Source organism: Anabrus simplex, chromosome 2 (assembly GCF_040414725.1).
Source record: "Anabrus simplex isolate iqAnaSimp1 chromosome 2, ASM4041472v1, whole genome shotgun sequence".
Classification (NCBI taxonomy): Eukaryota; Metazoa; Arthropoda; class Insecta; order Orthoptera; family Tettigoniidae; genus Anabrus; species Anabrus simplex.
This window is the reverse complement of record NC_090266.1, coordinates 709,562,698-709,578,812: the sequence shown is the minus strand read 5'-3', so window position 1 is coordinate 709,578,812 and position 16,115 is coordinate 709,562,698. Positions and strand designations below refer to the sequence as shown.

Below are 16,115 nucleotides of genomic sequence, written 5' to 3'. Positions count from 1 at the left end.
CGTTCGAACCCCACTGTCGGCAGCCCTGAAGATGTCTTTCCGTGGTTTCCCCTGTGATATACACAAACACTGCCTTATTATCAGTAGTTGTTCTTCAAATACAATGTATTTATTTTGTAGCTGATGCAGAACTTGGGAGCTATTGTAAACATGATCATTTTTCTCTTCTTAATGAAACTTTCGCTTTTTGTTGGAATTAGTCGTCAATGTTACTTAACTACCTCTATTTACGCACAAAATACGTTCTGCTCGCATTCCTTCTCTTACTGAACAGAGTAATAAACACGAATGGGACATTCCACGTCAAATCGGATAAAACTGAAGAAAAAAGGAACCGATCTATAAAAAATAATTACGAACATTATCAAATAGACGTGGAATAGCGACAACATCACGATTAAGTAAAAAAATGCCCTAACTGCAATAGTGTTCACAGAAAAAGTAGATCAATTTATCACATAATATTATTTTTCGTAAATTCCGAGCCCATTATTTCATTAATTCTCATGGATAGAAAACTGTGAGATAATGCATTTTTGCTCATGTAATATACACTCTTTAATGGTATGTAAATTATATGAATTGTTCATAGAATTATTGAGCCTCCGTGGCTCAGGTGGCAGCGCGCCGACCTCTCACCGCCAGGTTCCGTGGTTCAAATACCGGTCACTCCATGTGAGATTTGTGCTGGCCAAAGCGGAGGCGGGACAGGTTTTCTCCGGGTAATCCGGTTTTCACTGTCATAATTCATTCCAGCAACACTCTCCAATATCATTTCATCTGTCGTTCATTAATCGTTGCCCCAGAGGAGTGCGACAGGCTTCGGCAGCCGACACAATTCCTATCCTCGCCGCTAGATGGGGCTTCATTCATTCCATTCCTGACGCGCTCGAATGACTGGAAACAGGCTGTGGAGTTTCATTCATTCATTCATTCATTCATATAATTATTCAGATAATTAAAATGTTAATTTTATATTTATTCTAAACTGGAAAAAATATCTGAATACGTACATCAATGTTTTTAGTTTAGGAAGTTCGATAAATTTGCGTTGTCAAACTTAAGGGGGCCATGAAAGATACAGAATTTAAAAAAATATACTGTGGTGAGACAGCTTCCACAAGAAGCAAGGAACTATTCAACAAACGGGTAGCAAGCAATGCAGCGCGTGTTCAATTGAAGTGCGCAGATTGTAGTTCGTGTATGGCTGCCTAAACGTAGGGCATTAAATTTCGGAAACTCGATAAATAAATTCACTTTTATTCAACTACAGGAAGACAGCTTTTTTTTTAAACGCAGTACGACCCTGCTTTGAAGTGGAAACCGTAGTAACTTTCAAAATATTTTTAAAAATGCGTTGATATCGTTATAATTTAATAAATATCGTCGTTGCACCTTGAAAAGCCGCTATGTGATAATATTTCAGCTTTGAACTCTGACCAGAAAGGTTCTGTATTGCACGAACTACGTATATCAACGAATTTTCGTTCCAAGTGATACATGTACTGCGGGTCGGTATTTTCCCCTCAACATTGTCACAACGGTATTTCGAGGCGCAACGATGATTTGGGCCCGCCTCTGTGCTGTAGTGGTTAGTGTGAGGCCGGAGGCCCATGTTCGACTTCCGGCTCTGCCACGGAATTTGAAAAGTGGTACAAGGGCTGGAACGGATTCCACTCAGCCTCGAGAGGTCAACTGAGTAGGAGGTGTTTTCTATTCCCACCTCAGCCGTCCTCGAAGTGGTGTTCCGTGGTTTCCCACTTCTCCTCCAGCCAAATGCCAGGATGGTACCTAGCTTAAGGCCACGGCCGCTTCTTTCCTTCTTCCTTGTCTATCCCTTCGAATCTTACCATCCCCGCAAGGATCCTGTTCAGCCTAGGAGATGTGCTGGTTCTCCTTCCCAGTTGTATCCCCCGACCCAAAGTCTCACGCTCCAGGACACTGCCCTTGAAGCGATAGAGGTTGGACCCTCGATGAGTCCGAGGGAAAAACCAACCCTTGAGGGTAAACTGATTAAGAAAGAAAGAAAGTTATAGATCAGTGTGTTTGATAATATTAATTTAAACGCGTCAGCATTATTTTTTATGTGTAACACTCGCCTGTTTAATTTTTATGAAAGGAAGTTTAAATGCGCTGTAGCCTATATGAAACAAGAGCTAACTATGTTAATATACTGGGTTAACAACTCCTATATCGTCCCACTCGTTAGCTGAATGGTCAGCGTACTGGCCTTCGGTTCAGAGGGTCCCGGGTTCGATTCCCGTCCGAGTCGGTGATTTTAACCTTCATTGGTTAATTCCAATGGCCCGGGAGCTGGGTGTTTGTGCTGCCCCCAACATCCCTGCAACTCACCACTCACACATAACACTATCCTCCACCGCAATAACACGCAGTTACCTACACATGGCTGATGCCACCCATTCTCCCTTCCAAGGGCTGCACTCGGCTAGAAATAGCCGCACGAAATTATTATAATTCCTATATCTAATGTTTACGTAGAATTTGCTTCTATTAGCACTGTTACAAGCTTTTATCATATTAATATTTCAGATTACCTCGCCGGGCGGCGTGGCTCAGACGGTTGAGGCGCTGGCCTTCTCACCCCAACTTGGCAGGCTCGATCCTGACTCAGTCTGGTTGTATTTGAAGGTGTTCAAATACATCAACCTCGTGTCGGTAGATTTACTGGCACGTAAAAGAACTCTTGGAGGACTAAATTGCGGCGCCTCAGCATCTCCGAAAACCGTAAAAGTAGTTAGTGGGACGTAAAGCAAGTAACATTATTATTATTATTATTATTATTATTATTATTATTATTATTATTATTATTATTATTATTATTATTATTACACTGGCGGAAAAATATCCAAACGCCATGAAATAAAGATTGTAGAATACGGAAATTTTGGCAATATATTTATCGAGGTAACATATTTAATTGATTAAAAGTACAAGACTGCAGGCTAATATCCACGCGTGAAAAGCCATCGCAAGTATGCCATGCTGGCCCATTAATAACCGGTGTAATCGCCTAACTCTTAAATGCAGGCATCCAAACGTGCATGCAGTTAATACCTTTTGTGGATGACGTCCCATACGTGCTTGACTGGGGACAGGTCGGGTGATAGCACGCCAAGGCAACATGTCGTCTCTCTGTAGAGTACGTTGGGTTACAACAGCGGAATGGGGGCGTGCATTATCCTGTTGAAAATCACCCCTCGTGAATGCTGTTCATGCAGCACAACAGGTCGAATCACCTGACGGACGTAAACATCTGCAGTCAGGGTGCGTGGGATAACCACGAAAGTGCTCCTGCTGTCATAGGAAATTTCTCCCCAGAACAAAATTCCCGGTGTAGGTCCAGTGTGTCGACGCCGCAGACTGGTTAAATGCAGGCGCTCACCTAGAATCCTCCTAACCAACACACGGCTATCACTGGCACCAAAGCAGAACCGGCTTTCATCGGAAAACACAACGGAACTCCACTCCATCATCCAGTGAGCTCTCGCTAGACACCACTGAAGTCGCAGACGGCGGTGGTTTGGGGTAAGTGGAATGCACGCCACAGGGCGTCTGGTTCGGATCTGTCCTTCAAGTAACTGATTTCGAACAGTTCGTTGCGTCACTGTGGTGCCAACTGCCGCTCGAATTGCTGCTGCAGACGCAGTCCGCTGCGCCACAGCCACACGCCGAATACGGCGGTCCTCCCTCTCGGTGGTGCGACGGGGACGTCCGGAGCCCGGTCTCCCTGCTAGCGTACCTTCTCGTGACCACTGCTGCTAGCACGCATGAACAGTAGAGACATTCCTCTCAAGTCGTTCTGCACTAGCGCGGAAGGAAAATCCACCTTCACGTAGCCCTATTATACGCCCTCGTTCAGACGCAGTGAGCTGTTGATACCGGCCTCTTCGTCGTAAAGGCTTTCTTGACCCACTCACAGTCACTCCATCCAATCTCACAGGTAACTAATGCTCTCGCATATTTTTTAAAGTTTTCATTCGGGCCCCATAGAGAGTGACGCTCTCGCTCGGGCCGGGAGATGTGTGAAGAGAGCAGTACGGTGTGGCTGAATGAAGAGGATGGGTAAAGCGATGTGAATATTTATTGAGAAGAGAAGATCGGGTTATTTGGTTATGGAGATGGGAAGAAATGGACGTTTACGCGGGTGTGCTTAAATGAAAGTTGCGTGGAAGGGTGAGGTGGTGAAGTGTGGGGGCGATGTGATACAGTATAGTTGCGAGGTGTCGGAGATGTTCGAGTGTTGGCGGCGGTGGGAATGAGATATTAATTGGGGGAGAAGGTGGACGGACGTTGTGGGGTGATTGAGAAGGAGGATGATCAGGCCGGGTGCGGCGACGTGGTGTGGTGAGGGGATGTCTAGACTGTGGAGGGGAACGAGAGGGTTCGACGTTATAGAGACGACTGTAGATGGGGGCACCTGTGGCGATGAGATGGTCGACGGCTGTCGCAGTGGGTAGCTGTAGGCGCACTAAGTATGTTGGGCCGATGGAGTTGAAGATCCGAAACGCCCTCCGGACTGGTATGGCGTGAAGACGTAGCTGGCGTTGGACTTCTGTTACGGAGATGAGTGGGTCGACGCCGCGAACTACGCAACTGAAGACCGTGTTGGTATCTGATGTTGATGGCGGTGATGTTGGTTGACGGGCGGCCAATGCTGATGCGGCTGGAGTTGACGGTGTCGTAGATGGTGGCTGTACAGGCGAAGAGACAGGTAGTGAACGGCGGTGCAGAAAGCGAGGAGGTGGTACACTGATCTGAGCAAAAGTTTGTGGCACGGATGAAGATGAGGACATAAGTGGTGTAGGATGGGATGGCGTAATAGTCGTCATAGGGTGGGAGGAAAAGGTGAGGCCGGAAGTCGTTGTGGTGGTGGTGGTCGTCGTCATTGTTGAGCGTAATAGGGAGTCTGACATCCAACTAGGAGTCGGCCGATATGCTGATTCAGGTCGGCGGGAGCTGTTATTATAGATGTGAAGAAGCCACCCGGCCGATTAAAAAACACTGGAGGTGCTGCTGCGAAGATATGTCCACGTACAGCGAGGTTTGAGTGAGTTCCAGAGAATCGCGCTCTCGCACAGTACAGCCCGTATTTAAAGCAAACCTGATGTGCAACGTCATGGGACCGCTACTAGCGCCACGCTAATGCGATTTTTGGACATTTGAATCAACGTCATCCTTCCGATGTATAAACAAGCCTACCAACATTCGTTAATCTAGCACAACCACGTATTGATGTTTGGATACTTTTTCCGCCAGTGTATTATTATTATTATTATTATTATTATCATCATCATCATCATCATCTGTTTACCCTCCAGGTTCGGTTTGTCCCTCGGACTTAGCGAGGGATCCCACCTCTACCGCCTCAAGGGCAGTGTCCTGGAGCTTCAGACTCTTGGTCGGGGATACAACTGGGGAGTATGACCAGTACCTCGCCCAGGCGGCCTCACCTGCTATGCTGAACAGGGGCCTTGTGGAGGGATGGGAAGATTGGAAGGGATAGGCAAGGAAGAGGGAAGGAAGCGGCCGTGGCCTTAAGTTAGGTACCATCCCGGCATTCGCCTGGAGGAGAAGTGGGGAACCACGGAAAACCACTTCCAGGATGGCTGAGGTGGGAATCGAACCTACCTCTACTCAGATGACCTCCCGAGGCTGAGTGGACCCCGTTCCAGCCCTCGTATCACTTTTCAAATTTCGTGGCAGAGCCGGGAATCGAACCCGGGCCTCCGGGGGTGGCAGCTAATCACGCTAACCACTACACCACAGAGGCGATTATTATTATCATCATTATTATTATCATCATCAGATTGGCTCAGTGGCTTTGCTGCTGGTTTCCCACCAGAAAGGCTGAGGTTCTAATCCCGCTTGATCCTGACTCGAGATTTTCATCTCAAGGATCTCGTGGCATCAGGAAGGGCATCTGGGCTTAAATCCCCAGCCAAAACTATAATGAGCTTAAGTGGCTCCAGCGCTCCCAGAAATAAATAGGATAGCTGAAGGAATTTTTCTTTTATTGATCTTTCAGAAAGGCTACCTGCATCACATTGTATTTGATCTCACACTATTACTCTAATGTGACAGTGGAACAGTGGCGGCCCCGCGGTGTAGTGGTAGCGTGCCTCCCTCTTACCCCGAGGCCCCGGGTTCGATTCCCGGCCAGGTGAGGAATTTTTATCTGAATCTGAGGGATGGTTCGAGGTCCACTCAGCCTACTTGATTGCTATTGACGAGCTATCTGACGGTGAGATGGCGGCCCCGGTCAAGGAAGGAAAGAGTAGCGGCCGAGAGGATTCGTCGTCCTGGCCACACGACACCTCATAATCTGCAGGCCACCGGTCTGAGCAGCGGTCGCTTGGTAGGCCATGGCCCTGGAGTTTGGTTTGGTTTGGACAGTGGACGGTATTGTCTGAGGTGGTGTTAAAATGTCGACTCATCTCTCATCTCTAACTTGTGGCTAGAAACAGAATTGCTCTGATATGTATTACTTCATACAGATGACAAAGCCTGTGATATATCTGGGTTCAGACGACGTTACAGACGGTCAAGCGTGGGGGGGGGGGGGGAGACCTGGGCGTGATACCTGCCTCTTACTCGAACTACCTTGTATAGGTACCTGGAGATATTTTCAAGCCATCATTTAATTACTAACACGCCATGAAGCTATGGTGTGTAAAGTTGATGAGACCGTGGGAGGTGCGAGGACTATGTCAGTTTTATTTTTTTAGTTTATGACCACCAGCCTGTGATATGTGTTCAGCGGCCCTTCAGTTCGAACACACAGCGGTTGGGAAGCTTACTACGCCAGGAAAGAAAGGAAACCTTGCCCAATCATTGATAGGAGTGTGTGATGAATCTGTGAAGTCTGCTGTGTGCAGGAATAACGATTTTTCTAATATAACAAACTTTTGCACGTCGTGAACAGCAATGATTGGCCAGCCTGATTTTTAAAAAAGATCCAATTTGTACGCGTTTCCGAACGAAATAGAATTTGAGTATATAAGTTGAAATAAGGAATGTTTTATTGCTGACAGGGAGGCACTACTTACAAGAAAGTAAGACATTCAGGAGAGATCGCTGAGGTTCAAAAATTTGTTCTCTGCTTTTAGTAAGCCAATATTGAGACAGTCAAAGGTATGTTACCAAATCGCGAATTAACTACAGTATAACATGTTTTAACTGCTGCTTGGAAACGGTATTACAGCAGTTATTTCACCCAATATTATGAAATGTACGTGCCGTCATTAAAATACTTCTTATTTATTTAAAAGATGAACCCGACATGCAGAATTACGATAATTTGTTGTTGTTGTTGTTGTTGTTGTTCACCATATGCTGCCACGCCACTGACTAATAGCGTGTTGGGGCAGTGCTTAATTTCTAAAATACTAGGTGCCAGAATGCATACCCACGCATTTTCCCCCTTTCCAACCATAACGCCCTCCCCGTCTATAAAAGTTTAAGTTTCGATATTTGAAAACTTATGATAAAACTATATGAACATACATATATGTTCCAGTAACTTTTATATTGAGCAATCCCCTTTAAAAACTGTGCAAAAAAATTAGTGGGAGGTGTCGGAACCCCATTCCGGCCGAAATTAAGCACTGCTTGTACCGGATGGGAAGCGTGGAGTTGTATTATACTTCTTTTAAAAATTGAAAGCAGACGTACCTCTTGTGTGTCTTGGAAAGAAGTTTGACCAGGTCCTGGACGTATCTCATTGCGAACATCACACACGGTTCCGAGGAGGTGATTGTTCTACTGGAGATGAGGTTGAGGTAGCGGAGCCAGTCGATTTGAGGCACGCTGTGTTGAAGTTCGCCGACAGTCAGCCTCTGATACAACTCACTGACATTTCTTCTCTGATCTGCAGATGACGTGATCTGTAAAGATGAGAATATTTTGATTGAGATAGCCTTCTTCCTTTCAGGCCCTATTTTGACCTGACGCAATGGAAATCTCGAGAGGAATGTAGGGGCAGCATTGTTCGAAAGAAGGCCAACATATAAAACCATCTATATAATTATATAATTACCCTATCTGTTAGCCAACGGCCGTAGCCATGTTGGAACACCGGATCCCGTGGGATCTCCGAAGTTAAGCAACATTGGGCGTGGTCAAGTTGTAGATGGGTTGCCACGGGCTGGGAATGAAGGAGCGGAAAGGAACTGGCCACCCTACCGTACGCAAACTCCGGCTCAGGCAAACCTCTGCGGAGGTTCGGACCTGCCTTCGGGCAGAATACACCCTTACCTTACCTATCTGTTAAATTGTCAGCCTGGAGGCTGGTTGTATCTCAAATGTATCACTAAAGGTTATGCGGTTATATGGAAAACGGAGATACCGATGATGGTGCCATAATGAGACGTGCAAGACATTATGAGAAGTGATATGCAGTAGAGTCTCAGCATTTCGATCTCGATAGTTTGATATTCCCATAAATACGAGCTGAAAATTTTGAACTAGCAAAAATAATAAATCGCCAGTTTTCAGTGCGTGATTCCTTTCTGCGAGGCAAACGTTGAACACAACACACGGGAGATTGATCTTGAACGCAGTCTGGCAGTTCTACCTCTAACCCTCGAACATGAGGCAGCTATGCGTTACGTCCAAGGTACGTAGCGTTATGTATCTTATATTGAGCAATCCCCTTTAAAAAAAACTGTAAAGATGAGATCTGTAAAGATGAGAATATTTTGATTGAGATAGCCTTCTTCCTTTCAGGCCCTATTTTGACTTGACGCAATGGAAAATTCGAGAGGAATGTAGGGGCAGTATTGTTCGAAAGAGGCATAACATACAGATACAAAAATACTGCATCCATCAAGAAATAGCAACACGTTGAATAATTACACTATGCGAGCTGAAAGTACTACCACACACATCCTGCCTCAGGTTTACAGGGTGTTTCAGTGAAAGCGTGCCAAACGGAAAACGGTAACAGGAGCTGCTACACTGAGTATTTCGACACAGGAAACATGTGATCCGAGAGCGCAATAGTCTGCTTGCCGGCAGACTTGAGGGAAATAAAATAGCTCTCGTAGACCAAACACACATCCCCCTGTGGGTGGGGGACGCAGGCGAAGAATACACCCACGGTATCCTCTACCTGTTGTAAGAGGCGACTAAAAGGGGCAACGAATGGATGATCGAAATAGAACCATGAGACTACTAGTAATTAGTACCACCACGCGGGGAACACCATGGGTCGCTTCTACCTGCGCCTAGTACCACTATGTTAGGTGCACAATAGGTCTGTGATTAGCAGCGACAGTGTGTGAATCAGGAGGGGTTTTACGCTACCTGTGATCAGTACCACTATATGAGCGACACCATGGTTCTGCCTTGCCTATGATTAGTATCCACTATGTGAAGAACACCACGGGATAGTACGAGTCCCTGTGATTAGTACACCTATGTGAGGGACGCCATAGGTTTGCGCTGCCTGTAAATGGCGCCGTAACGTGAGAAACGCCATAGGTCTGTGTTACATGTGCATATTGCATTACCTGTGAGTAGTACCATAATGTGTGGAATACCGCGAGTCTGCGCTACTTTTGATTGGTACCGCAACATGACAAATATCATCGTTCTACTTTCCTAGCGATAAGTACCATTTGAGGGGCCAATGACCTGGATTTTGGACCCCTTTAGACTGCAAGCATCATCGATTCATGATTGTGCTTTAGAAACAGTCCCTTTGTCAGCAATACTATTGTTTAACGCTACTTTCTGGGAATGTGGGGCATGGTGGGTTGGATCCACGGATTGTTTTAAATTCATATCCATCCATTCATTCTTTGTCATCACGTTTTGAATTCTTATCAGTGGATGATTTTGGACATTTAAATTGTCATTACATTTCGTCTCATTTCGTACCATTAGGGGCCGATGACCTCGATGCTCGGTCCCATTAAACAACAAGCATCATCATCATCATCATCATCATCATCATCATCAGTTTCTTTCAGTGTAAGGCAATCTGTATGCTTTTGTTTTCGTAATCACTGTGCTCTAATGTTTAACATAAATATTGTTTTTCATTAATCCAAGTTTTCTATAGTTCGAGGTAGTCTTGATCCCATTCACCTCGAATTACCAAGACTCTACAGTAGTACTGGAACGAGTGGATGCGTGGTTTGGGGCACGTACTGCAGCTGTTAGCTTGCATTTGAGAGGGTACGAACCCCACTGTCGGCAGCCCTGAAGATGGTTTTTCGTGGTTACCCATTTTCACATCAGGCAATTGTTGTGGCTGCTCGTTAGTTCCTGACCCTTTCCTATCCCATTGTCGCCATAAGACCTGTCTGTGTCGATGCGACGTAAAATAAATAGTGAGATAGTTTACCACTGCATTCCTCACTGTGCCAGAGAGTGCTATTCCAGCACACTTCACACAACCCAGATGCACTATGCGCGCTCCGAATGTCATTACTCAACACCACCCATACCTCAGCAGATTCCATATGGTCACACTCATAAATGAGACTTTGTGTAGACCTCGGTGGAAGGTATATTTTGCTTTAGCTTGTGCCAAGAGAGAGATACAAAAATACTGCATACATCAAGAAATAGCAACACGTTGAATAATTACACTAGGCGAGCTGAAAGTACTACCACACACATCCTGCCTCAGGTTTACAGGGTGTTTCAGTGAAAACGTGCCAAACGGAAAACGGGAACAGGAGCTGCTACACTGAGTATTTCGACACAGGAAACATGTGATCTGAGAGGGCAACAAAGGTGATATGGACGTGAACATGTGTAGGTCTAATACGAATAAGATGTCCTGTGTAGTAAGTTATGTTTATTGAAAAATGATAATTCGCAGCCTATTTCCAGTCATTCGACCGGGTCAGGAATGGAATGAATGAATCCTCATCTAACGGCGAAGACAGGAATTATGCCGGCTGCCGAAGCCTGTCGCACTTTTCTGGGGACAATGATTAATGACTGACAGATGAAATGAAATTCTACATTAGAGTTAAGTGTTGCTGGAATGAAAGATGACAGGGAAAACCGGAGTATCCGAAGATAAACCTGTCCTTGTCCCGCCTCCGCTTTGTCCAGCATAAATGTCACATCCTCCACTGCGTACCATGCGACCTAGCCGCGGTGGGGAGGCTGTGCGTCCCAGTGAAGCAGACAACCGTGCCGTAGGTGTAACCACATCGAATAGATTCTGTGAAGAGACCAGACTAACGAATGGTTCATCGAAAAGGACGTAGCAGCATTTCGGAAGTTGCACGGGCGGCAGTCTAGATGATTGACTGATGTGGCCTTGTAATAATACTTAACATGGCTTAGTTGTGTTGATACTGATACACGGCTGAATGCAACGGGAAACTACAGGCTTAACTAACTATCGAGGACATGCAGGTCTCTGTATGAATAATGTACTGATGATGACTTCCTCCCGGGTATAATATTCCGGAGGTAAAATAGTCCCCCATTCGGTACGCCGGGTGGGGACTACACGAGAGGGGGGCGATCATCAGGAAGATGAATACTGACATTCTGCGAGTCGGAGCGTGAAATGTTAGAAGTTGTGGTAGGTTAGAGATTTTGAAAAGGGAGATGGATGAACTAAAATACGATGTAGTTGGTATGAGTGAAGTACGTTGGCAGGAAGAGCAAAATTTACGGTCAGGCGACTACAGAATTATCAACACAAAATCAAACAGGGGAAATGCAGGTTTAATAATGTGTAAGAAAATAGGGCAGCGGGTAAGCTACTACGACCAGAGTAGTGAAAGGATTATTGTTGTCAAGATAGACACCAAGCCATTGCCCACCACAATAATGCAGGTCTATATGCCTGCTAGTTCAGCGGGTGATGAAGACATCGAAAGAATATATGAAGAGATAGAAGTTTTAACACAATATGTGAAAGGTGACAAGAATCTAATTATGATGGGAAACTGTAATGCATTGATAGGCCAAGGAAGAGAAGGTAATACTGTAGGAGAATTCGGACTGGGACAAAGGAATGAAAGAGGAAATCGGCTGGTTGAATTCTGCACTGATCATAATTTAGTCCTTGCTAATTCTTGGTTCAAACACTACAAAGGACGGCTGTATACGTGGACGAGACCTGGCGACACTGGAAGGTGTCAAATAGACTTCATTATGATTAGGTAGGGATAAAGAAACCAGGCGTTGGACTGGAAGACTTTTTTTCAGGAGCAGATGTGGATTCTAACCACAACGTTTCGGTCATGAAATGCCATGTGAAGTTCAAGAAATTGAAGAAAGGAAGAAATGCAAGGAGATGGGATCTAGACCAGTTGAAAGAATAGAGTGTGAGAGATTGTTTCAAGGAACATGTTGCACAAAGACTAAATGAAAAGGCTGAATGAAACACAGTAGAGGAAGAATGGACAGTCGTGAAGAATGAGATCAGTGGGGCTGCAGGAGAAAGATTAGGAAGAAACGAAAGATCAACTAAGAATCAATGAATAACTCAGGAGATATTAGACCTGACTGATGAGTGACAAAAGTACAAGAATGCAAAAAATGAGTAGGGCAGAAAAGAATTCAGGTGATTAAAGAATGAAGTGGATAGGAAGTGCAGGACTGCTAAAGGAGAATATCTGAAAGGGAAATCCAAGAATTTTGAAGGTTGTATGGTCCTAAGAAGGATAGATGCAGCATACAGGAAAATTAAGGAAAACTTTGAGAAAGGAAAACGGGATGTATGGATATCAAGAGCTCAGATGAAAAGCCACTTCTAGGGAAAGAAGAAAAGGCAGAAAGGTGGCAGAAGCATATCCAACAGTTGTATCAAGGTAAACAAGTAGATGGTATGGTTCTGGAAACAGTAGAGACTGTTGATGCTGATGAAATGGAAGACCCAATTTGGAGGTCAGAATTCGACAGAGTTTTGAGAGGCCTAAATAGGAACAAAACATCTGGAATTGACGACATACCTTCAGAATTACTGACTACCTTACGAGAAACCAACATGGCGAGGTTGTTCCATTTAGTGTGTAAGATGTATGATACAGGAAAAATGCCATCCGATATTTGGCAGAATGTTATGCCTGTTCCCAAAAAAAGTGTCAAAACTACCGCACCATTAGTTTATTATCTCACGCCTGCAAATTTGAACACGTATTATTGAAAAACAAGTTGAAACTGTGTTGGGAGAAGATCAATTTGTCTTCAGAAGAAATGTAGGAACACGTGAAGCAATCCTGGCTTTACGTCTGATCTTAGAGGACCGAATTAAGAAGGACAAGCCCACGTAAATGGCATTCGTAGTCCAGAAAAGGCATTCGATAATGTTGGTTGTTCCAATCACATTTCAAGACACCCAGGACTTGTTCAGTTGGTTTTTGAGCGAAGTGAAGGTGGTAAGAACAGTAGGGGTAGACCAAGGTATGAATATGACAAGCAGATTAGAGCAGATGTAGAAGTTACGTAGAAATGAAACGTTTAGCACAGGATAGGGTGGCATGGAACCAGTTTACGGACTGATGACTCAAATAAACAACAACAAAATCTCACAGGGGGTGACTGGGATAGTGGTAAGAGGCTGGCACGCTGCCACCTGTGCCACGAAAACTCCAGATATGTTCACAGTATTGCTTATTGTCTATGGCAGCAAGTGTGTACTGTACACTAGGCTATTACATAGGTAAACAGCGAAAGGATTAGCATAAACATCTGTAGGCGACCAGAGCTGTGTTTGTAGTTCCTCTATCATCTCGAAGGTAGACCTATCGTCCCTACAGCGCCGCAGTAGGTGCGTGTGAGACACAACAGATGTGAGTTATTCCTTTCATTCTCAGAGTCGGAGAGTACCATTGCATAACACTGGTATATTTTCGCACAGATGGCGGACATTCATCTCGTTTAGCCGGGCTGAGTGGCTCAGACGGTTGAGGCGCTGGTCTTCTGACCCCAACTTGGCAGGTTCGATCCCGGCTCAGTCTGGTGGCAATGAAATGGCGTATGGTTTTTTGTGCCTGGAATGTCCGAGGACATGTTCGGCTCGCCAGGTGCAGGTCTTTTGATCTGACTCCAGTATGCGACCTGCGCGACTTGATGAGGATGATGTGATGAAGACGACACATACACCCAGCCCCCGTGCCAGCGAAATTAACCAATGATGGTTAAAATTCCCAACCCTGCCGGGAATCGAACCCGGAACCGCTGAACTTGAAACCTGAGAGTCATGCGTCTCCACGTTGAAACAATCTTTGAAGCTACCATACAAAAAGGACAATACATGCTGTCAGATTTATCAATAAAAGGACATATCCCAGTCACTGATGATAGAATATATAAATAAAAAATAAACAAACTATTTTCTCTAAAAGTTAAAGCCATAACTACGAATATTTATATACTGGAAATTACATTACGAACATTTATATACTGGAAATTACAGATATATATACACGCACATGTATACTAGAAATAAGAGAAGGTTTTACCCTGGCCAACTCGGTCTCAAAGTCAACTATATCGTCTGCTGTTTTAGTCGCCTTTGTGCGAGATACTCCCAGGAGAGTCGCGACTCTGACTACGAATTCTTTGTACGCTTCTAGAAATCTCTTGTTTAACGGCTCCAGGAAGTAGTCCCTGGTGGGCAGACCTAGTGTTGTCTGGTCGAACTGAAACAGAAGATCGTTTAAATGAACTCCACATTTAATTATCACCAATATCGAGAACAAATATCGTATCACAGGCCGTTTATGAACTAACGACTCACTACTTTCGAATATATTTACTAATATCTAGTACCTTAAACTTAACGCTGAAATTTACCTGAATTATATATTCATTTGAGTACTTGATATCAGGGCCAATCCACTGAGACAGCAATATGTCATTGTTATATAGCCGAAGTCTAGCCATGAGGTATACTAAGTCGAATTTTGAACTCTTCCAAGCCGGCTCCAACATAGGCCAACCTCCAAGACTTCTAAGAAGTGTCCTCAAAGGCTCTGTAGATCGTGTTTGTATAATATCTGCAAGAAATATATTAAAGAATATAGGATGAGATTATTATTTCCTTTTTTTCCCCAATTACAGACAGAAATTTCGCCAAATTTGGCACTTCTCACCTTTACAGTGGACTCTACATACAAAACGTGCATTGCTATTTAATATGAGTAGTAGCTCCCCAACGTTCGTAAGCCCAACGATAGCCACGAGAATTATTCTATGTGCACGAAATCATTGCTTCAAGCAAAAATAGCTATTCTCATATAATGTGTACTAATCGTACCGAAGGAAAAATAAAACGAGATATCAAAATAGATACAACAAGCTCTTAAAATGAGTTTTTCAAGCATGTGAGTGTCTACAATATTTGTACGAAATAGGCGCCGCACAGTGGGGCGCAAGGGGGAAAAGTTAGCAAAAATTATGTGGATGGTATTTCGGTAACTTAATTGACAAAAACACATGTTTATAACAAAATATAGGGTCGATGCATAAGTTCATGCGGTAATCTTTCGGGTTGGCAACAATGCGGCGTGGAGGGATTGCTTATCGTTATTCCGTTGTTTTAACTGAGTTTGGAGTTTGTGTGGTGTGAAACACAGGTTTTCTTGACAGTGAACGCATTATTTGTGTTTATTTCAGACAAATGGATATGGAATGTTAAGTTGAGAAAAGTGAGCATTTCCGACACATTTTACTCCTCGAGATTAACCAGTGCAGCAGGAGCTGCGAGAACAATTTTTGAAGTGTACGGGCATGAAGCAATTGCTGAAAGAATAGCACAAAACTGGTTTCCCGATTTCGAGCAGGGCGGTTTGACTTGTCTGATGATCCACGTTCTGGAAGACTTTCAGATTTTGACAAAAATCGCTTGAATGAGTTTCTTCATGAGAATCCTCCTCAAACAACGCGGGAAATGGCGCAAGTTTTTGAATGTTATCAGTCAACTACTGTACGCCATTTGTATTCGATGGCTAAGGTACAGAAATAGGGTATATGCTTACCACATGTGCTAAGTGACAGTAACAAAAATCAACGAGTGAACATCTGTTCGTCGTTGCTTGCCCGGCAGTGGTAGGCACGAAACATTCCTTCCGCGTACCAAGGATAGTGTTTGGTGGAACAAAGATGCATTCTTC

The 16,115-nt window shown here is 44.4% G+C and overlaps 1 protein-coding gene across 1 annotated transcript in view; it reads right to left on the bottom strand.

The window, feature by feature from the left end:
- The window catches only part of LOC136863056 (neprilysin-4), a 187,023-nt gene that overhangs the window by 47,522 nt on the left and 123,386 nt on the right, over positions 1-16,115 (bottom strand). Inside the window, exons 8-10 of the mRNA XM_067139384.2 lie at positions 14,797-14,999; positions 14,463-14,642; positions 7,693-7,904 (exon numbers count right to left, since the gene is read on the bottom strand). Of these exons, the coding sequence (XP_066995485.2) occupies positions 7,693-7,904; positions 14,463-14,642; positions 14,797-14,999 (595 nt within the window). The remainder of the gene's footprint in view (positions 1-7,692; positions 7,905-14,462; positions 14,643-14,796; positions 15,000-16,115) is intronic.